The following is a 22,877-nucleotide window of genomic DNA, read 5'->3' as shown; positions in this document are numbered from 1 at the left end:
ATCATGGTAACATACACGACATTGCTGCTAAGGAACTTCACGCCCATGGAATGCACTGCTCTTACATGCTCTCACTCAAGAGGCGGCTGGCCTGACAGAACAGTTCAGAGAGCTCAAGACCTCATTGCAGCGTCAGTTGGGAGATTATGTCCTGGAAATATATCATTGTATCTTATGGGATGCAGTATATGCTTTGAATCAGTGACCGATTTACCGTGCTATGTGGGAAGAAAGTTGCCCAGGAGCCAAGGCAAGAGACTGAAGGCACAACCTGTCCCAGTATAATAGATAACTGATTACTCGGTTATAGCAATGGTACCAAATACATTTGGAAACAATCACATAATTCTACAATCTTATTAAATCATTATTCTTGATTGATCTTTGCTTGAGTATTATAGCATAGAATCGTTTTAGTCTTACAGTATAGACCTAATTGGGTGAAATATAATGAGGAACCGAAGGGACATTGTGAGACGTGATCAGCAGGTGAGAGCGAGGGCCTTGAGGTAGCACCAGCGCCTGGGAAGGTGCCCGCTACTTAGCAGGCCGTGAAGGGGAGTTTCCCTTTCACTGGGGGAGTTCAGAGAACACTCTGCTCTGCCCGACTCTTGAGGAAGGCCTGACATTAGCCAGGCCGCCCGCAGACATCCAGGGGCTTAAGTGCCTCTCCGAGGTGCTGTGCTCCGACGGTCACCATCCCTGTCCACTTTCATGTTCTGCTTTCCCACCTGGAGCTCCTTTCACGTTCTTAGAAGTCGTGAGAAGTAAGAGTAGGGGAAGCCTTTGATCTTTCCGATGAGTGTGTAGAAAGATGCTGACATACGTGCCTCTCTCCCTTGCAGCGGCTACCTGAAAGGGAAGGGCCCCCTGTCCTGCAAGCACGTGATTTGCTTGACCCTATCCATCACGTCAGATGAGTCACTCTCCTGACCCTGCCCCTTGCCTTGTAAACAATAAGTATCAGCACGTCCAAGCGTGGACTCTGCCTTGGTAGCAGTGGTCCCCAGGGCCCAGCTGAATTCTTCTCTTATCTTTGCGTCTTGTGTCTTTCTTTCCTGTGATCTCTCATCTCTGCACACAAAAGAACGCCCACTAGACCCTGCGGGGCTATGAGGGAAAGCTCCATAATGGCCTCAGTTACCCTTGCTCCTAGTACTCATGCCTTGTGTAATTCCTTCCCCTTGAGTGTGGGTGGAACCTGTGACTTGCTTCTAACCAAGAGAATACAACGAAGGTTATGGGATGTCATTCCTGTAATTGCATTACAGAAGACTGCTACCTTTGTCTTGATGGCAGACTCTCCCCTGCAGGCTTTGATGAATTAAGCTGCCGTGTTGTAAGATGTCCTAGGCAGAGGTTCATGTAGCAAGACTGACAGCTAGCAAGACATGGGGGCCCTCAGCCCAACCACCCACAAAAAATTGAATTTCGGCCAGGTGCAGTGGCTGTTGCCTGTAATCCCAGCACTTTGGGAGGCCAAGACTGGTGGATCACCTGAGGTCAGGAGTTCAAGACCAGCCTGACCAACATGGAGAAACCCCATCTCTACTACAATTACAAAAAATTAGCTGGGCACAGTGGCAGGCGCCTGTAATCCCAGCTACTCCGGAGGCTGAGGAAAGAGAATCACTTGAACCTGGAAGGCAGAGGTTGCAATGAGCCAAGACAGTGCCATTGCACGCCAGCCTGGACGAGAGCGAAATTCCGTCTCAAAAAAAAAAAAAAGGCCGGGCGCGGTGGCTCACGCCTGTAATCCCAGCACTTTGGGAAGCTGAGGTGGGTGGATCACCTGAGGTCAGGAGTTTGCGACCAGCCTGACCAACATGGAGAAATCTCGTCTCTACTAAAAAAAAAAAAAAAAAAATTAGCCAGGCTGGTGGTAGGCACCTGTAATCCCAGCTACTCGGGAGGCTGAGGCAGGAGAATTACTTGAACCTGGGAGGCGGAGGTTGCGGTGAGCTGAGATCAGGCCATTGCACTCCAGCCTGGACAACAAGAGCAAAATTCTATGTCAAAAAAAAAAAAAAAAAGAAACTGAATTTCATCAACAACCATGTGAGCGTGCAAGTGATCCTTCCCCAGGCAGTCCCTGAGAGGGAAGACCCTGGCATTAGCCGCGGGACAGGTTCCAAGCGGCAGGATCCATTCAGGCTGTGCCAGGACCCCTGACCCACAGAAGCCGGGAGACGATGAGCTAGTCGTGAAGTTTGTGGTCACTTGTTAAACAGCCACGGACCTCGAGGTGCAGACGGAGCGGCAGCAGCTGCTGTCCTCGCCCGGCCCCACCTTGTTGCGAGCCCCTCCCCCTCTGGCTGAAGTGACTTCCAGGGATTTAAAGAGCTGGTACCTTTTTTCCCTCTTAATTTTTCTCTTTTTCTCCTCTTGGGAGCCAAACATGAAAGGCTAGGACATTCAAAACAACTGTATATACTGGGGAAATTAGAAAGTGACCATAAATGCCAAAGAAAGGCTCAGAAGAGTCCCGAGAAGACCTTAAGTTTATACCCCGGCTGAGCCTTGGAACAGAGGCAACCTGTAACAGTAGAAAAGAAAACAAACAAAACCCAGCAAACCCTGGGGAAGGAGGAGAATCTGCTTTCCAGAGTTACCACATTATTAAATTCCAATGTTCAGTTTTCATCAAAAATTCACAAGGCGTACAAAGAAACAGGAAAGCATGGCCAATTCAAAGGAAAACAAAAAATAAATCAACAGAAACTATCTTTGAAAAGCTGGGTACAGTGGCTCACGCCTATAATTCCAGCACTTTGGGAGGCTAGGCAGGTGGACCACCTGAGGTCAGGAGTTCGGGACCAGCCTGGCCAACGTGGTGAAACCCCCATCTCTACTAAAAATACAAAAATTTACCAAGTGTGGTGGTGGGCGCCTGTAATCCCAGCTACTTGGAGGCTGAGGCAGGAGAATCACTTGAAACCAGGAGGCAGAGGTTGCAGAGAGCCGAGGTCGCACGACGGCACTCCAGTCTGGGTGACAGAGTGAGACTCCGTCTCAAAAAAAAATAAAGAAACCATAAAAAAATCTCAATGACATGGCTACTAGACAAAGTCTTTACAACAATTATCTTAAAGAATTCAAGCACGCTGGGCGCGGTGGCTCAAACCTGTAATCCCAGCACTTTGGGAGGCCGAGGCGGGTGGATCACGAGGTCAAGAGATCGAGACCATCCCGGTCAACACGGTGAAACCCCGTCTCTACTAAAAATACAAAAAATTAGCTGGGCATGGTGGCGTGTGCCTGTAATCCCAGCTACTCAGGAGGCTGAGACAGGAGAATTGCCTGAACCCAGGAGGCGGAGGTTGCGGTGAGCCGAGATCGCGCCATTGCACTCCAGCCTGGGCAACAAGAGCGAAACTCCGTCTCAAAAAAAAAAAAAAAAAAAAAGAATTCAAGCACTACTAAAGGAAGATATGGACTAAGTCAAGAAAATAATGTATGAACAAAATGGAAATATTAACAAAAAGGCAAAAGGCCAGGCGCGGTGGCTCACACCTGTAATCCCAGCATCTTGGGAGGCTGAGGCAGCTGGGTCACCTGATCCCAGGAATTCAAGACCAGCCTGGGCAACACAGCAAAACCCTGTCTCTACAAGAAATAAAAACAAAAACAGACCAGGCGCAGTGGCTCACGCCTGTAATCCCAGCACTTTGGAAGGCCAAGGAGAGTAAATCGCAAGGTCAAGAGTTTGAGACCAGCCTGGCCAACATGGTGAAACCCTGTCTCTACTAAAAATACAAAAATTAGCCAGGTGTGGTGGCGGACACCTGTAATCCCAGCTACTCGGGAGACTGAGGCAGGAGAATTGTTTGAACATGGAAGGTGGAGGTTACAGTGAGCCGAGACCACACCAGTGCCCTCCAGCCTGGGTGACAGAGTGAGACTCCATCTCAAGAAAAATAAATTAGCCAGGTGTGGTGGCATATACCTTACTCCCAGCTACTCAGGAGGCTGAGGAGGGAGGATTGCTTGAGCCCAGGAGGTCAAGGCTGCAGTGAACTGTGATTGTGCCACTGCACTCCAGCCTGGGTGACAGAGTGAGACCTTGTCTCAAAGAAAAGAAATAAGTGAACAGAGACTAAGGGACCTGTGGGACATCAGACAGGCCAACACATATATTTTGGGTACCTCAGAAAGAGAAGAAAGAGGAAGGGGCAAAGAGAATACAGGGAGTCATCACTTAACAACAAAAATATGCTCTGAGAAATGCACCCTCATGTGATCTCATCATTGTGTGAACATCACAGAGGGCACTTACATGAGCCTACATGGTATAGCTATGTACATCTAAACTATGTGCTATGTAGCTTATTGCTCTGAGGCTACAAATATGTACAGCATGTTACTGTATTTAATACTTAGGCAATTATAACACAATGGTATTTGTGTATCTAAGTACATATAAACGTAAAAAGGTACATCAGGCCGGGCGCGGTGGCTCACGCCTATAATCCCAGCACTTTGGGAGGCCGAGGCGGGTGGATCACGAGGTCAAGAGATTGAGACCATCCTGGTCAACATGATGAAACCCCGTCTCTACTAAAACTACAAAACATTAGCTGGGCATGGTGGCACGTGCCTGTAATCCCAGCGACTCAGGAGGCTGAGGCAGGAGAATTGCCTGAACCCAGGAGGTGGAGGCTGCGGTGAGCCGAGATCGCGCCATTGCACTCCAGCCTGGGTGACGAGAGCGAAACTCCATCTCAAAAAAAAAAAAAAAAGGTACATCAAAAATACGGTATTATAATATTTGAGGACCACTATCCTATATGCAGTCTGCCGATGACCAAAATGTCATTATGCAGCCTATGACTATGTTTGAAGAAATAATGACTGGAAACTTCCCAAATTTGAAGAAAGACATGCATATAAACATCGAAGCAGCTCAAGTAACTCCAAGTAAAATGAACTCAAAGAGAGCCACACTGAGACGCATTATAGTCAAACTTTTGAAACACAGTTAGAGACAATCCGGAAAGTAGCAAGAGGAAAGCAACTTGTCACATACAAGGGATCCTCAATAAAATGACCAGCAGATTTTTCATCAGAAACTCGGAAGCCAGAAGGCAGTGGGCCAATATATTTAAAGTGCTAAAAGAAGGGCTGGGCATGGTGGCTCACACCCGTAATCCCAGCACTTTGGGAGGCCGAGGTGGGGGGGATCACCTGAAGTCAACATGGTGAAACCCCATCTCTACTAAAAACACAACAATTGCTGGGCGCAGTGGCTCAAGCCTGTAATCCCAGCACTTTGGGAGGCCAAGGCAGGTGGATCACGAGGTCAAGAGATCGAGACCATCCTGGTCAACATGGTGAAACCCCGTCTCTACTAAAAATACAAAACATTAGCTGGGCATGGTGGCGCGTGCCTGTAATCCCAGCGACTCAGGAGGCTGAGGCAGGAGAATTGCCTGAACCCGGGAGGCGGAGGTTGCGGTGAGCCGAGATCGCACCATTGCACTCCAGCCTGGGTAGCAAGAGTGAAACTCCGTCTCAAAAAAAAAAAACAAAAAAAAAAAAAAACACAAAAATTAGCTGGGCATGGTGGCAGATGCCTATAATCCCAGCTACTCAGGAGGCGGAGGCAGGAGAATCGCTTGAACCTGGGAGGCAGAGGTTGCAGTGAGCCAAGATCACGCCACGGCACTCCAGCCTGGGTGACAGAGCAATGCCCCCTTTCAATAATAATAATAATTAATAATCAAGTGCTGAAAGAAAAAAAAAACAAAACTGGCAATAAAGAATCCTATATCCAGAAAACTATTCTTCACATGTGAGGAAGAAAATAAGACATTCCCAGATAAACAAAAGCTGAGAGAGTTTGTTACCACTAGACCTGCCTTGCAAGAAATGCTCAAGGGAGTCCTGCAGGTTTAAATGAAAGTACACTAGATGGTAACTCAAAGCTGTAAGAAGAAATAAAGATCTCAATAAAGGTAAACGTGGGTAATTTCTAAGTCTATGTTTTGTTTTCTATAGAATTTAAAAGACGGGTGTGTTGTGTGTGTGGGGGGGGGGGGGGGGTTGTTTTTTTTTTTTTTTTGAGATTGAGTCTCACTCTGTGGCCCAGGCTGGAGGGCAGTGGCACAATCTCGGCTCACTGCAACCTCCGCCTCCCAAATTCAAGTGATTCTCCTGCCTCAGCCTCCCGAGTAGCTGGAATTACAGGCACCTGCCACCATGCCCAGCTAATTTTTGTATTTTTAGTAGAGACAGCGTTTCACCCTGTTGGTCAGGTTGGTCTTGAACTCCTGACCTCGGATAATCCATGTGTCTCGGCCTCCCTACGTGCTGGGATTACAGGCCTGAGCCACTGCGCTCAGTCCATATTTTTTGATTATTAGTTTAAAAGCTACTATTACTATAACTTTGGTTTGTAACTCCACCTTTTTCCTAGATAATTTAAGAGGCCAGTGCATTTATGAAAATTGTTTATGTTTTGGGGTACACAATGTATAAAGATGTAATTTTGTGACACCAACAACTAACAGGAGTTGGGACACAGCTGTAAAGGAACAGGTTTTTATGCTGTTAAAGTTAAGCTGGTATAAATTCAAATGAGATAGAACTTTAGGGTGTTAAATGGAAACCCCACAGTTACCACAAAGAAAATATATACAGAATATATACAAAAGGAATTGAGGAAGAAATTCAAGCATTTCACTAAATAAATAAATAAACTAGGCCAGGCGCAGTGGCTCACGCCTGTAATCCCAGCACTTTGGGAGGCCAAGGCAGGTGGATCTCAAGGTCAGGAGATCGAGACCATTCTGGCCAACATGGTGGAACCCTGTCTCTACTAAAAATACAAAAATTAGCTGGGCATGTCGGCACGCACCTGTAATCCCAGCTGCTTGGAGGCTGAGGCAGGAGAACTGCTTGAACCCCGGAGGCAGAGGTTGCAGTGAGCCAAGATTGCACCACCGCACTCCAGCCTGGCAACAGAGTGAGACTGTCTCAAATAAATAAACAAGCAAACTAAACACAAAAGAAGACCGTAATTCAGGAAATGAGGGACAAAAGAGTTATATGGCATATAGAAAACAAATAGCAAAATGGCAGAAGTAGGTCCTTTCTTGTCAGTAATTATTTATTTTATTTAAATTGTTTTAGAGGCCGGGCGCGGTGGCTCAAGCCTGTAATCCCAGCACTTTGGGAGGCCGAGGCGGGTGGATCACGAGGTCAAGAGATCGAGACCAACCTGGGCAACATGGTGAAACGCCGTCTCTACTAAAAATACAAAAAACATTAGCTGGGCATGGTGGCGCGTGCCTGTAATCCCAGCTACTCAGGAGGCTGAGGCAGGAGGATTGCCTGAACCCAGGAGGCGGAGGTTGCAGTGAGCCGAGATCGCGCCATTGCACTCCAGCCTGGGTAACATGAGTGAAACTCCGTCTCAAAAAAAAAAAAATTAAAAAAAAAAATTGTTTTAGATATGGTGTCTTGCTCTGTCACTGAGGCTGGAGTGCAGTGGTACGATCATACCTCACTGTAACCTCAAACTCCTGGGTTCAAGTGATCCTACCGTAATCTCAGCCTTCCAAGTAGCTAACACTGCAGGCACATGCCACCATGCCTGGCTAATTTTCTGCAGAGAGGGTCTCACTATGTGACCCAGGCTGGTCTCCAACTCCAAGCCTCAAGCCATCCTCTCATCTCAGCCTCCCAAAGCACTGGGATTACAGGCATGAGCCACGGTGCCCAGCCTCTCCTTATCAGTAATCACTTTAAATGTAAATGGATTAAACTCTCCAATCAAAAGACAGAGATTGGTACGATAGATTAAAAAAACCCTGATCCAAGTATATGCTGCTACAAAAGATTCATTTTAGATTAAAAAATACAAACATTGAAAACGAAGAAATAGAAAAAGATATTCCATGCAAATAGCATCAAAAGAAAGCAGGAATGACTGTTCTAGTATCAGACTAAATAGACTTTAAATCAAAAAAGTTCACAAGAGACAAAGGACATTATATATCAGAAAAATTTCAATATAGCAAGAATATATAACAATTATAAATATGTATGCACCTAATATCTGATCATCCAAATATATGAAGCAGGCCAGAGATGGTGGCTCACACCTGTATACCCAGCACTCTGGGAGGCTGAGGTGGGCAGATCACCTGAGGTCAGGAGTTCAAGACCACCCTGGCCAACATGGCAAAACCCTGTCTCCATAAAAAATACAAAAATTAGCCGGGTGTGGTGTAAAAGCTATTATTTTGTCTATTGCTAGAACTTTGCCTCCTGTAATCCCAGCTACCAGGAGATAGAGGTTGCAATGAGCCAATATTGTGCCACTGCACTCCAGCCTGGGCAACAGAACGAGACTCTGTCTCATAAATAATAAAAATAAAAATAAATTTTAAAAATATACATGTACGAAGCAAAGCTAACCCAGAGGACTGAGGGGAGAAATAGTTTCACAATAATAGTTGGAGACAATACCTGCCCCCATACGAGTAGAACAACCAGGCAGAAGTAAAGAAATAAGGAACTTGCTGGGCATGGTGACTCATGCCTGTAATCCCAGCACTTCGGGAAGCCAAGTCGGGTGGATCACTTGAGCTTCAGAGTTCAAGACCAGCCTGGGCAGCATGGTAAAACCCTGTCTCTACAAAATACACAAAAATTAGCCAGGCACAGTAGCGTGTGCCTGCAGTCCCAGCTACTTGGGAGGCTGAGACAGGAGAATCACTTGAGCCTGGGAGGCGGAGGTTGCAGTGAGCCGAGATTGTGCCATTGCACTCCAGCCTGGGTGCTAGGAAATAAATAGAATACTATCTCAAAAAAAAAAGGAAACGGCCAGGCGCAGTGGCTCAAGCCGGTAATCCCAGCACTTTGGGAGGCCGAGGCTGGCGGCGGATCACGAGGCCAAGAGATTGAGACCATCCTGGCCAACATGGTGAAACCCCGTCTCTACTAAAAATACAAAAAAAACAGCTGGGTGTGGTGGCGCACACCTGTAGTCCCAGCTAGTTGGGAGGCTGAGGCAGGAGAATTGCTTGAACCTGGGAGGCAGAGGTTGCAGTGAGCCGAGATTGGGCCACTGCACTCCAGCCTGGCGCCTGGCGACAGAGTAAGACTCTGTCTCAAAAAAAAAAAAAAAAAAAAGAAAAGAAAACAAAAGAAATAACTTAACACAACCAACTAGATCTAACAGACATACACTCTACCCAATAATAGCGTATACATCCTTCTCAGTACACATGTGATCTAACAGACATACGCTCTACCCAATAATAGCATGTACATTCTTCTCAGTGCACATGGGATATTTTCAAGGGTAGACCTAATTTTAGGCCACAAATTAATTCTCAATAGATTTTTAAAAATCATACCATGCAAAGTATCTTCTCTGACCACAGTAGGATGAGGTTAGAAAACAATAACAGAAGTAAAAGTGGAAAATACACAAAATAGTGGAATTAAACAATATACTCATTTTTAAAAAGCAATACATTCTTTTTTTTTTTTTTTTTTTTGAGACGGAGTTTCGCTCTTGTTACCCAGGCTGGAGTGCAATGGCGCGATCTCGGCTCACCGCAACCTCCACCTCCTGGGTTCAGGCAATTCTCCTGCCTCAGCCTCCTGAGTAGCTGGGATTACAGGCACGCGCCACCATGCCCAGCTAATTTTTTGTATTTTTAGTAGAGACGGGGTTTCACCGTGTTGACCAGGATGGTCTCGATCTCTTGACCTCATGATCCACCCGCCTCGGCCTCCCAAAGCAATACATTCTTAAACAGTCAATGGATCACAAAGAAATCACAAAGGAAATTGGGAAATACTTAGAAACAAATGGAAGCAAAAACACAACATACCAAACGTAGGAGATACAGCAAAAGCAGTGCTGAGGGGGAAATTTACAGCTCCAAATGCTTACATTAATAAACACATCAGATCTCAAATCAATAACCTAACTTTATAACTTAAAGAAATATAAAAAGAAGACCAAACTAAAGCCAAAGCTAGCAGAAGCAAGGAAATAATAAAGATTAGAGCAGAGAGAGACAAAATAGAGAATATAAAAATGTGGAGAAAATAAACGAAACTAATGGTTGGTTCTTTGGAAGGATCAACAAAATTGACAAACTTTTAGCTAGATGGGCTAAGGAAAAAAAGAGAGAAGACTAAAATTACTAAGACCAGGAATGACAGTGGGAGCATTGCTACTGATTCTATAGAAATAAAAAATACCGGGCCGGGCGCGGTGGCTCACGCCTGTAATCCCAGCACTTTGGGAGGCCGAGGCGGGTGGATCACGAGGTCAAGAGATCGAGACCATCCTGGTCAACATGGTGAAACCCCGTCTCTACTAAAAATACAAAAATTAGCTGGGCATGGTGGCGCACGCCTGTAGTCCCAGCTGCGCGGGAGGCTGAGGCAGGAGAATTGCCTGAACCCAGGAGACGGAGGTTGCGGTGAGCCGAGATCGCGCCATTGCACTCCAGCCTGGGTAACAAGAGCGAGACTCCGTCTCAAAAAAAAAAGAAATAAAAAAGAAATAAAAAATACCGTAGGAGCATACTCTGAACAATCATATGTGAACAAATTGAATGACCTAGATGAAATGGACAATTCCTAGAAACACAAAACTTCTCCAGGCTAAATCATGAAGAAATGGAAAATCTGAATAGACATATTAACTGGCAAGGAGATTAAATCATTAATCAAAAATCTCCAAACAAAGCTGGGACACGGTGGCTCACACCTGTAATCTCAACGCTTTGGGAAGCCACAGTGTGGGGATCACCTGAGCCTAGGAGTTCAAGAGCAGCCTGAACAACATAGGGAGATCCCATCTCTACAAAAAATTAAAAATTTCGCCAGGCACGGTGGCTTGCACCTGGAGTCGCAGCTACTCCAGAAGCTGAGATGGGAGGATGGCTTGCACTACGGAGGTCAAGCTGCAGTGAGCTGGGACTGCACCACTGCACACCAGTCTGGGGGACAGAGACCCTGTCCGAAAAAAAGAGAGAGAAACCACAAACCGAAACAAACAAAGAACACTCAGCAAACTAGAAATTGCTAGAAATGTATTCAGCCTGATACACAGCATTTACAAAAAACCTTCAGCAAACGTCATTCTCAGTGGTAAAAGGCTGAAGGCTTTTGACCTAAGGACAGGTGCAAGGTAAAAATATCTGCCCTTGCTGCTCCATTTGGCATAGTGCTGGGAGTCCCAGCCTGCAGGATCCAGCCCCACAGGGTCCTGTGAGCCCCTCTCTGCTGGTGTGGGGATGAGAAACTGCAGAAATAAAAGACACAAGACACAGAGATGGAGAAAAGAGAGTTTGGGCCCAGGGTCCACTGCCAACCAAAGTGCCTGGACGCTCTGACTTTTATTGAGTACAAAGCAGGGGGCAGGGTAGGTAGGGCGTGGCATTGGTGGTCCGTGATAGGGTCAAGCGCATCACGCGTCATATAGGTAGGGACCCGAGACTTTCAGGTGGCCGAGATGAGGTAAGGAGCATCATGTGTCATCACTTTTCCATACTTGTTAGGAAAGAAGGAGGCATTAGGATTTATCGTACTTTTACTGATTATCTCTTCTAAGAAAAAAGGAGCCAGGTGCAGAAGCAGAACGTGAGAGTGGACCTGGAACGTGACCACTGAAGCACAGCATCACATAGAGACAGTTGAGCCCCAGATGTCTGTGGGCCTCCTGACAGCCGTCAGGCCTCACAAGAGCGGAGTTTTCTCCAACCTTCCCCAGGAAGGAGACGTCTTGGCCATCTTGGACATCTCCTCCCCTAGTTGGCTAAACAGCGGGGCTTTCCCAGCGCTGGCGCTGCCGCACAGCCGAGGTGCCCTCCAGCAGCCCTTATGCGGGCGTGACAGAGGGCTTAGAGCAGCTTGCCTTAGGGTCATTCATTTCACACTGTCACCCCAGGTTCACACTTCCGACCTGAGAGGCATTAGTAAAGGAATTAGGATCACCTATGAATAACTAAGATCACCTATGAATAACTAAGATCACATACGATTAATAACTGCTACGGTATTTGTAGTTACTTTCTTCATTATTTATACGGAAACAAACTGAAGCTTCTGGCTCCTGCCTCAGCACTTATGGGATCTCCCCCCTACACCAGCCAGCGCAGTTAGGCAAGAAAAAGAATTCTAAGGCATCCACATTGGAAAGGAGGCAGTAAAATTATCTCTGTTTGACAGTGACTTGATTTTATGTGCATTAATAGAAAACTCTAAAGATTCCACCAAGGGTTAGGCGTGGTGGCTCGAGCCCGTAATCCCAGCAGCTTGGGAGGCCAAGGTGGGAGGATTGCTTGAAGCCAGGAGTTGAAGACTAGCCTGAGCAACGTAGTGAGACCCCCATCTCTACAAAAGACAAAAATTAGCCGGGCATGGTGGTGCACGTCTATAGTCCTAGCGGCTCGGAAGGCTGAGGTGGGAGGATTACTTGAGCCCAAGAGGCTGCGGCTGCAGGGCGCTGTGATCACACCACTGCACTCCATCCTGGGTGACGGAGCAAGACCCTGTCTCAAACAACAACAAGAAACGCATGAATGAGGCTGGGCATGCTGGCTCACGCCTGTAATCCCAGCACTTTGGGAGGCCGAGGTGGGTGGATCACCTGAGGCCAGGAGTTTGAGACCAACCTGGGCAACATGGTGAAACCCCGTCTCCACCATGCTCCTCAGTTCTCTACAGGAGAATCGCTTGAGCCTGGGAGGTGGAGGCTACAGTGAGCTGAGATCATGCCATTGCACTCCAGCATGGGCAACAGAGCACGACGCCGTCTCAGAAAAGAAGAAATGTACAAATGAGCGAACTACTGGTATCTTTCGGGAGCTCTGTGGTGACTGCCCCCTGTAAACTCGGGTTGATACTGGGGAAAACAGTCAGAACTGACTGCCCTAATATCAACTTGGATGTGGGATTCTGGAAGAGAAGAGGTTACCCGGCAACATTTAACTGTCAGAGGCAAGGTGGGTACCACGGTGGGCAGAAAGCTAGGGTGGCGCTCAGGACGCCTTGGCCTGGGGAAGGGGTGGGCGGTCAGTAGGGTGTTGCTGACCCAGTGAGTATGATCAGAGACACGTCAGGCTCTGCCAGCTGGACAGCAGCCGCCAAGGTCCCTCACCCAGTTTCCAGATTTAAGTCAAATTCAGACTCAGCTGTCAAATCGAAGAGGAAGCTGGAAGCCCTTGGGCATGCGGCTCTCCCACTGCTCCTACCAGTTATGCTCCCACTGTGTCCCCGAAGGAGTCTGTGGCCATTTGCCAGGGTGAAGTGTCACGGCGAGGGACAGAGAGAGGCTTTTCGAGGACTGGGGAAAACGGTGTACCGCCGGACACTGACATTGACACCAGGACTCTGGGAGTGGTGGAAGGCACCGTGGCCCAAGTCCATCTCTAACGGGCCCAGCGGGTCTGTAGGTCTGCCCTGTTTATTGGGATACACATTCTTAGCTGCCAGCTGAATGCTCACACTGGCTCCTTGGCTGGAGGAGTAAGGGTCGTTACAGCAGAAAGAACCAAGTGGGGGCCTATGGAACTTCCTGCCTCCACCAAGACAGTGCGCCTGATGGAAGCAATGCCTTTGCTGGAGAAATTGCGGAGGTTAACACAACATCAGAGACCAGGGAAGCAGACGTGGTGCTCCCAACACACCTCCATTAGGTTCACCTGTCTGGCCTTTGCAAAAACAAAGTAATGATGACCGTGAGTGGCGGACTGCAGTAGGCTCGAATGAGCGGCAGGGCCAGTGGGAGCTGCACGCCGGGAGAGGTCTGCGCTGCAGCAGAGCAATACAGCCTCTGCACTTGGTGTGTGACTGGCATTTTGGCAAATTCTTTCTTCTCAATGTCCTCGCTCGGGAGGGGCAAAGCATTCACCTCCACCAGCAGACAGCAGCACTCCTTCCCTCCTTCGCCTCGGGGCTGTGGGTGCTCCTGGGCTTTCTGGTGGGCGGAATAATGTCCCCCAAAGATGTCCACCTTCTGTTCCCTGGAACCTATGAATATTCGAGGTGATGCACAAGAAGGGAATGGAGGTTGCAGATGAATTAAGGTTGCTGACTGGCTGGCCTTAAGCCGGGAAGACCGTCCCAGATTACCCAGGAGAGCCCATGTGATCGCGAGGATCTGTAAAAGTGGAAGAGGCGGCCGGGCACGGTGGCTCACGCCTGTAATCCCAGAACTTTGGGAGGCCAAGGCGGGTAGATCACGAGATCAGGAGTTCGAGACCAGCCTGGACAACATGGTGTACGTCTCCACTAGAAGTACAAAAATTAGCCTGGCGTGGTGGCGGGTGCCTGTAGTCCCAGCTACTCGGGAGGCTGAAGCAGGAGAATCACTTGAACCTGGGAGGTGGAGGTTGCAGTGAGACGAGATTGTGCCATTGCACTCCAGCCTAGGTGATGAAAGCAAGACTCTGTCTCAAAAAAAAAAAAGGTGGAACAGGAGCCGGGCATGGTGGCTCACGCCTATAATCCCAGCTCCCCAGGGGGCCAAGACAGGGGGATCATGTGAGCCTAGGGTTTTGAGACCAGCCTGGGCAACACAGCAAGGTGCCGTCTCGAAAAAAGAAAAAAATTAAATGTTTTATTAATCAAAAAAAAAAAAGAAAATTAAAAGAGGAGAAAAAAGCTGGCTAATAGAAGCAGACGAACAGGTGGCCCAGATGTTAAATTTAGCAGAAAAGAGCTTTAAATAGGTATCATAACTATATTAAGGAAAATATGAACGAAATAGACACAAGTATTGATAATTTTCAAAAAGGAACTAAAAGCTATTAAAAGTGAATCCAAAGGGCATTCAGGAACTAAAAACTACAATATATAAAAGTAGCGTTTCTGATCTCATTTATCTGTAAATGAAAGCGTAATTATTCACACAACAAAGTCATTTTTTAAAATATACACTATAAGGCAGATGTTTTTCACTCACTTCTGCTGCAGGCTTCGTGGCCAGATGTTAAATGTCCTGCCAGATCAACAAAAGTTCAGCCTCAAGAACACACCCAAGACCACATTTCCAAGTGCAATCGTAATTCCACTGAGCAAATGAGAAGGGGACACACGTCTAAATGCTAAGCAAAATGCATTCTCAAGGTTTTCCATCCCAGCAAACTCCAGACTGAACAACTCAAGTCAAACAGCCCAAGCCCTTGAGAAGAAAAATGGCAAAGATGAAAAAAAGATGGAGAAAATCCTACACAGTCACACTGAAAGAGGCCCGGCTCACATGGGAGCACACACCTGCAGTCCCGGCTGCTTAGGCTGAGGCGGGAGGATCGCTTGAGCTCAGGAGCTGCAGGCTGCAGTGAGCTAGGGAATAGCATAGTGAGCCTGGGAATAGCACCTGGATTCCAGCCTGGGTCAGACAGCTGACCCCATCTCTTAAAAAAAAAAAAAAAAGAAGCCGGGCGCGGTGGCTCAAGCCTGTAATCCCAGCACTTTGGGAGGCCGAGGCGGGTGGATCACGAGGTCAAGAGATCGAGACCATCCTGGTCAACATGGTGAAACCCCGTCTCTACTAAAAATACAAAAAATTAGCTGGGCATGGTGGCGCGTGCCTGTAATCCCAGCTACTTGGGATGCTGAGGCAGGAGAATTGCCTGAACCCAGGAGGCGGAGGTTGCGGTGAGCCGAGATCGCGCCATTGCACTCCAGCCTGGGAAAAAAGAGCAAAACTCCTTCTCATGAGGAAAAAAAAAAAAAAAGAAAAAAGAAAAAACAAATTCCCAAACCAAAAACAGTGGGAGAGGGAGACAGAAGTGGAGAGCCAGAGGGAAGGAGACTTCAGCGTGGCTGGCTCTCCTCGACGTCAACCCCACGAGGCCATGCCAGGCGGCCACCCTGCAGAGCTGGTAGGTGTGGTTTGAAGCCCCTCCATCTGTGGTGGCTGCCACAGCAGCAAAGGGACACAGGCACAGGGACCCCATCTTCTGGGCACGTTCATAGTCCCAGGAGCTCTGGGGGTGGGGGAAAAGCACCCGGCGAAAGGCTCAACAGATCTGGACTGTGCCAGGACACTGTGGGGCAAAAGACAGATGTTTGCACCTGTGCCTCCGTCCAGCAAGAAGACCCCGTGCTTGGCAGGCCCTTTAGCACTGTGGTGGCAATGCAGGCCACGTTTGGGGCCACTGCCCCACCTGCTGACTGAGAGGCCCAGAGGCTCACTGTCCCCAGTGTGGCCAGGGCTGTTGGCTGAGGTGTGAGTTGCTGGGCCGCTTGGGCCACACTGTCCGGTTGGAGGATCCACTGTGCAGGAGGTGTGGGGAGTAGGGTAGGTATGTAGCCTTTGGCAGGCCCCCCACGGAGCCTCCCACAGGTTTCTGGGGCTCTGGGGCTCAGCCACACCTTCCTGGCGGAGGCTTTTCTTCCTTCAGAAAGCAGCTCCCAGCACGCTGCCTTCCAGGCAGGGTTTCCCAGCTGTGCAGTCACAGCCTCGGGCAGCCAGCCGCCATCTACTGTGTGGTGGACACGGTGTGTGCAGGGCCTGGCCCAGGTGGCACAGGTGAGGCCTGGGGCCAAGTGACCACATCACATTCTCCCCCTTTTGCGGCACAGACGCCTCCTGGGGAGGGCGCTGATGCAGGAGGAAAGGCAGGAAAGGGCTCCCACACGCTGGCGCCAACTCCGGCCTGACCTCCCCTGCACGGAGACTGCAGCCAGCACAGCCCATGCCGTAGTCCCATGCAGGGACGTCCTGGGGGGCAGCAGCAAGGGACAGCCCCCCTGGGGGCACCTGGTCACCCACTTCCTGCGGATGGAAAGAGCCGCTCGAGCTGTGTGTGTCACTGACTCCAGACACCGGTGAGGGCTGGGCTGGCTCTCCAGAGCCTGAAGTGGGCAAGCTCAGGACGGCGGTGACGCGGACAGCAGGGAAAGGCTGGGGATGGGCCTGTGAGGAGCAGGGAATGCCAAGCTCAAGGGAAGGCTCTGCATCTTGTGGGGACGCCCCTAGGGAGAGTCGGGGTCGCAGACAGGCAGGTGACATCATGACTGCATCATGGACGGCAGTCAGCAGGCCCCGGGCAGAGTGGCATGGGGGCAGGAATGGTGGCTACACCACCAGGAGCTCCTTTTCCAACACTGAGCTAGAGCAGGGCCACCCACGTGGACAAGCCCTTTTTACGGATCACCAGACGTGTGGCAGCAGCAGGGCTGCAGGCCGAGAGGAGGAGGCTGGGAAGGCGTGCTCTGTCTGGAGGGACTTCCTGGAATAGACTCCAAGTGCAAAAATAGCGGGTCCACGTGATGGCGGCCAGGTGTCCCCAAAGGCACGGAAAGCGCTGAGACAGCGGCATGGACTCTTCCAAGGGCCCGTGAGCTGGGCGGCCACGGCCGCAGGCTGGAGCCTGGCACGTCCTCAACACTAAGTGCCCAGCCCTGAGCCTCCCACCTGGAGGCTGAGCAGTTTCACTCGGCCCCTGCTGCTCCGAAGGAAACGCCGTCTATTCCGGCTAAAACAGACGTTCCCAGCAGACGCATAGAATCCTGCCTGCCAACCCCACCTATGTGGTCCCAGCGCCCCAGCAGCCCTGCTCCCGAGCTGGAAACCCACTTTGTAGCAAAAAGAGGCTCCATGGCAGGGGTCATGGGGCCCCCTGCTCCTGTCTGCCCCACATCCTGCAGAGCAGCCAAGGCCCCCAAGACACCTAGGCAGTGATGTTGGACTGAACGGGAGGACGGCTAGGAGTCCACCTCCAACTACAGAAAGCAAAACGGGGGCACCCCCGCCTTTCCCTGACACCAAGAGCAGGAGAGCTGCCTCTTGGTCTCCCACCAGGAGAGAGCGACAGCAAGACACAGGATCAACTGGAGACCGTCCCGGGCAGAGCCTCAGTGCTGGCCTTCAGTGGCAGATCTTCCTAGGGCCTGGCCTTGCCTGTGTTCCCTGCTTCCTCTCACTGCTGCCTCTTGCCAAGCCCAAATCCCCAGCTACTGGACCCGCTCCACCGCTCACATCCCAGCGGGCCTTTCCACGCATGCTCCCTCCTGTCAGAGTCTCATCAAACAACTGTCACTACTTCCGTCTTTAGGACAGGGTCAGGCTTTATCCCGGCACCCCCAGCAGGGTGGGGGGTACACAGGCGATCAGGTGATGGGTGATGCCGGGGCCTGGGCTGGAGGCACGCCAGCTGGTGGTGCCCGCCTGCATCTGGAGGCTGCAGCCAGCATGGCCCATGACCAGCAGGGACGCACCAGGGTCAGACCTGATGTGGGCCACGGGGCTGCGTAGGCTCCATGGAGAGGCACCAAGCAGCGAGCAGTAGGGACCAGGGTGAGGCATGCCCGGCACCAGCGCGGAAGCAGGAGGTCGGCAGCGGCCAGGACAGAATGGGCAGTGAGGGCATCGGCGGGTGCGGGGGGACTGGCAACGCTGGGAGGCGCTGCTGAGCCTCAGAGCGGTTCTGGGACAGGAGGGTTTAAGGAGTCGACCCTCGTGGGGAACGGCGCGGGGTGGGACCCGCGGAGCCTGAGAAGGCGGCTCGCGGCCCCGTTTCCTGCCACCCTGCCCCTGGCAAGCAGCAAACCGGGAAGGAGGCGGCCCCGACCCCCGCGAGGGTGCTCATGCGTGCCGCAGGCCTGGGCCGAGCACTCACCCACACGTGCATGTGTCATGCCAGCGTGGCCCCACACCACGTGTGTCCTGGCCCAGGGCAGCCCCCTGCTGCCAGCTGGCCCACCCGCCCACCCCCAAGGCGCCGGCTCTCACCTGTGGGGGCCTCGGGGCTCTCGGCAGGCTCAGGCTGCCTCACCTGCTGGCCCGCTTTCCTCTGCGGCGGATGGTTCTCCCCAGGCTTCCCTAGAGAAAAAGGGCTGTCAATGAGCTTGGGGTGTGAGGGCCCCCCGCCCCATCAGCCTTGAGAGGCACCAAAAGGGCCATAGGTCCTGGCCGCTAGGGAGGCCCCACCCAGGCCTCTGCCCGAGGACAACCTTAAGGAGCACGGGCTCCTCCCCCAGCACGCACTCCTCTGCACAGTGTGGTGGGGGGAGGCTCAGGGAGGCACAGGCCAGGGCCAGCCAGCAGGAACAGGCCTGGGCTCTTGTGGGCCCAGGGTGGGCAGGCTGCACCTCTGGTTGGAGGACCCTGTGAGCTGGCAGTGCTGCCTGCTGTCCCCGCCCCACCCCTGATGCTGTCCCCCACCTTGCGCCACTGCCCTCCCCCAGGCCCTTCCTGTCCCCGTGTTCAATTCAGTGCTCCCCTGGCAGATGGCTGTCTCTCTGCTCCTGAGCTTCTGGCGTTAGACAGGAGCGAGTATGCTCCGGGCAGGGTTGGGCCAGGCAAACCAGTCTGGCCAGTGTGGCTGAGCCGGCTGGGATGGGGCCCTGGGCGTGGGTGTGAGTCAGCGGCCCCAGGCTGGGGAAACGCTAGGGAGGAGGCCGCCTGGAGCCCACCCTCCCGACGAGAAGCCCAGGGGATGCCAGCATTTTGGGCTAGTCCTGCACCCCCACCTCTGGTCCTGAGACCCAAAGGCAGCTCTGGCCCAGGCTCTTCAGGCCCTGGTTGCAGTGGGCAAGACAACCAGCTCTGAGCCAGGATGGCACCAAGAGCCCCCGCCCCACCTCCATCACTGCCCGATCTTTTCTTTTGGCCCCACATCAGTTCCCAGTCTGCTCTGTGGGTCTCCAAGGGCCCAGGCTCTCCCGCCAGCCACAGCACTGTGGCCTGAGTCCTGCCCTAGCTCCCCCGGGTCCCTGGGTTCTTTGTCTCCACCGAACGAACACCGTGGGCAAGCTCAAACCCCAGCAGGGCTCCTGTGAGCGTGCTAACTGCCCTGGAGCCCCCCGGAGTGCTCAGGGTGGGCTGGGGCTGTGGGTTCCCAAGGCCAGCTGGGCTCAGTTTGTCTGTGGCCAGTGAGGGTCTGGGCCCTGAGGGTCAGCGGCCAGGGTGCAGCTCCAGGCTCTGTGGCCTGCAGTTTGAGTTTCCCTGACCAGATGTGGGACCGGGGGAGCTGGGGTAGGGCGGGGGCGGGGGGCATCGGTGCCGCCCAGGGCAGGACCAGGCATGCCCGGCGCTGTCGGCGCTCCAACTGCTGTGCTGCCTCCTCCGGCTTCTCAGCCTCCCTCCCAGTCTCGCCAGCAGGGCCTGTGGCCTGTAAAGCCCCGTGCCCGCCGTGTCAGCGCGTCAGTCAGCCGCTCAGCCCGGGCAAGCCTCCGAGCTGCAGAGTCCCTATAAACTCCCTGGTGTGGCCAGGCCCCGCCGAGTGGGGCCAGTGAGGCCCATAGGCAGAGCCAGAGTCCCGAGCTGTGGTGCCGCGGGCACCAGCCAGGGGGCAGGGCCTGGAACAGGGGGCCGAGCCTGGCGTGGGAGCGCACAGCCACCGTGGCCTCCCAGGACGCCCTCTGAGCTGGCCTGACTGAGGCCGAGGTCGATGAGCCACGGCCCCTGGGGAGCAGACACCTGGTGAAGGAGGCGCTGGAGCCAGGGCCATGTCTGGGAAGCGAGGTCGAGTTCGCAAAGCCCGGGCCAGGAGGGCGGGCAGGGCCCAGATGGCAGCTGGCCAGCAGGGCCCTGAGGTCCAGCCCCCACCCCCGACCCCAGGGGGCCCTAAGGGGGAAGCGGGGGTGGCCCCTACAGGGCACGTGACCAGCATCGAGCAAGCTCCTCAGGGACACCCCAGGGTGGCTGGGCCAGAGCAGCCACAGGCAGCCTTGAGGCCAGAGCAGGCCACTGCTCTGGGGTCTGAGCTGGTGCTGGTCCTCGCTGGGCACATGGAGGGCTGCGGAGCAGGGGGCCCCATGCCGGCCCTGGGCCCTGAACTGCTGAGGCTCCATGAGGTCCAGCTGTGCCTGGCCCAGGAGCAGCTGCTGCTGGAGGACCGCTGGCGGCAGGTCCAGCTGCAGATGCAGCTGTGGCAGGAGGAGCAGCTGTGGCTGCAGCAGCTGCAGGAGGAGCAGCTGTGGCTGCAGCAGCTACAGGAGGAGCAGGCCTGGGCACACGTGGAGGGGCTGCAGCTGGCCGTGACCCTGGAGCAGCTCCGGAGTCAGAGGCCCGAAGCACTGCAGACCCAAGGCCAGGTAAGGCCTGGAGTGGGTGGCAGGGAGGGGCCCCGGACTGTTGGGTTGGTGTGTGGCCGCTCCAGCAACCTAGAGATGCCTGCGGAGGGCCAGGATGCCAGGCTGGATGCGGGCATCTGTGGGCCCATCTTCACATCTGCCAAGTGAAGTGGGTTCCTGCCACACGGCACTGCATGACCAAGGGACAGCCAGCCTGCCCAGGCTGCCCAGTGCTTGGTGGAAACAGGCACTGAGGGCAGATACTTGTTCAGGGACAGAGGTGTCCCCGTAGCAGACCCAGGCAGGGGGGGCCAGGACTGTCCAGGGTAGTGTATGGGCTGCAGGGCAGGGTGAGGGCCCGGGTGTGCAGAGTCAGCAGGTAGCAGAACTGAACGCAGCCCCCCGCCCCCGCAATCCAGTTTCCCGGCTGGCTTGCTGGTCCACCTGCCCTGCCCCCTGTTTACTGGAGTGCAGTGCACTCAGGGCTAGAGACTGCGGAAGCAGCACGCGGCGCCTGGGCCCATTATCCTCATTCCAGGAGGGCTGCCCGCCTCAGACGCGGCTGGGGCTATTTTGGGGAACTAGACTCTAACCCTAGCCTGGCATGGAGGAGCGGTCGCCATCACCCCACCTGTTCCTGTGAAGCTGGGAGCTCTCTGGCATCCAGGGGTGTTGGGCCAGGCCCACTCTAAGCAGAGGGGCAGTCTGGGAAGAAGGGTGGGGCTCCCTTGGCAAGCACAGAACCCAGTGCAGGCCTGTGTGCTGGAGGACCCCAGATCTGCAGCCTGGAAAGTGTTCACAGCCAGCACAGAGAATAAATGGGGGTCGGGGCAAGGGAGGGACATCAGTGAAGGTGGGGCTGGCGGGGCGCAGTGGGGAAGTCTCCTTCCTGACCCACAGGAAAACCCAACCCAGGTGAGTTGTCACCTTCCAACCTGGAAGTGACTATGGAGAAGGTGGCCTGGGAGCAGAGGCAGCAGGCAGAGGGTGGCACGGGACGGCCCCACAGAGCAGAGGCAGAGTGGACCACACACTTAGACAGACAATCCCCAACTCGGGCTCAAGCCCTCTTTCAAAACCCATTTTTGACCACCTAAGCCCCTTCCACTCGCTCCTGCCCCCTTCCCACCTCCATGTGTTCCAAAGCAGGGCTTCTCTGAGTGCTGTCCCCAGGCCCCGCCCCAACCCCAGGGGTGTAAGATTCAGGCTCAGGGTCTGAGATGAATGAATGGGCTCCGAACCCTCAGTCAGTCACACCCAATCCCAACTCTGAGATCCCCTGAAAGCCACTCTTGGAAGGAGGGCTCTTCTCAGAGGGGTGTCCCTCTGTGGCTGCATAGAGGGTCTGGCAAGCCAGTGTCTGGGTGACAGTGCCCTGGAAGTCAGAGGGTGCACTCACCAGCAATGGCACTCGACTTGGGCCCAGGGTGGGGCGTCTGCCACTTTCCAGCTGCAGCTTTTGGGCCCCTCTTCTTACTGTGCATTCTCCTGGGGGGTGAGAAGGACCAGAGACAGGGTGCTCAGAGTGGCAGAGGGCAGGGGCAGTGGGGAGCAGGGCACACCACGCGGGCCTGAGTGGATGACAGCAGGAACACGGGCTCCCCTGAGGCTTCCCAGCTGATGTCCTGCCTGCCTGCCTGCCCCAGGTGTGTGCCCAGTAGCTTGAGCCAGGATGCCTGGCAAGAGCACTTGACCACAGCCCATCCCCCAGTCCCCCAGTCCCGGTTTGCCCGCCTTCCACCCCAGGCTCAGCCCATCCCCCTGCCAGGCCCATGATCTGGAGTCCAGCACTCACCTCCCTGCTCCAGGCTGCTGGGTTCTCACCACAGGCATGAGCACAGCCCCCTCTGCTGAAGCCTCCATGCCTCTCCACTGCC

General features: G+C 53.0%; 1 protein-coding gene and 1 long non-coding RNA gene across 4 annotated transcripts in view; both read right to left on the bottom strand.

Moving 5' to 3' along the window:
• IQANK1 (IQ motif and ankyrin repeat containing 1) overlaps nt 1-22,877 on the bottom strand; it is a 54,153-nt gene that overhangs the window by 29,787 nt on the left and 1,489 nt on the right. For all 3 annotated transcript variants that reach the window (XM_032255561.1, XM_032255551.1, XM_032255569.1), the window contains exons 2-3: nt 22,400-22,488; nt 18,716-18,805 (exon numbers count right to left, since the gene is read on the bottom strand). In XM_032255561.1, coding sequence (XP_032111452.1) covers nt 18,716-18,805; nt 22,400-22,484 — 175 coding nt within the window. In that variant the 5' untranslated portion in view covers nt 22,485-22,488. The remainder of the gene's footprint in view (nt 1-18,715; nt 18,806-22,399; nt 22,489-22,877) is intronic.
• On the bottom strand, nt 14,753-15,318 carry LOC116534872. Its single transcript, XR_004261928.1, has 2 exons — nt 15,250-15,318; nt 14,753-15,157 (listed from the first exon to the last, which is right to left on the bottom strand). It is a non-coding gene; the product is annotated as an uncharacterized LOC116534872 (long non-coding RNA).

The sequence above is a fragment of the Sapajus apella genome, unplaced genomic scaffold (assembly GCF_009761245.1).
Source record: "Sapajus apella isolate SASKATOON/1434 unplaced genomic scaffold, GSC_monkey_1.0 scaffold3, whole genome shotgun sequence".
NCBI lineage: Eukaryota > Metazoa > Chordata > Mammalia > Primates > Cebidae > Sapajus > Sapajus apella.
Note: the sequence above shows the minus strand (reverse complement) of the source record. Positions and strands in the feature narration are given on the sequence as shown.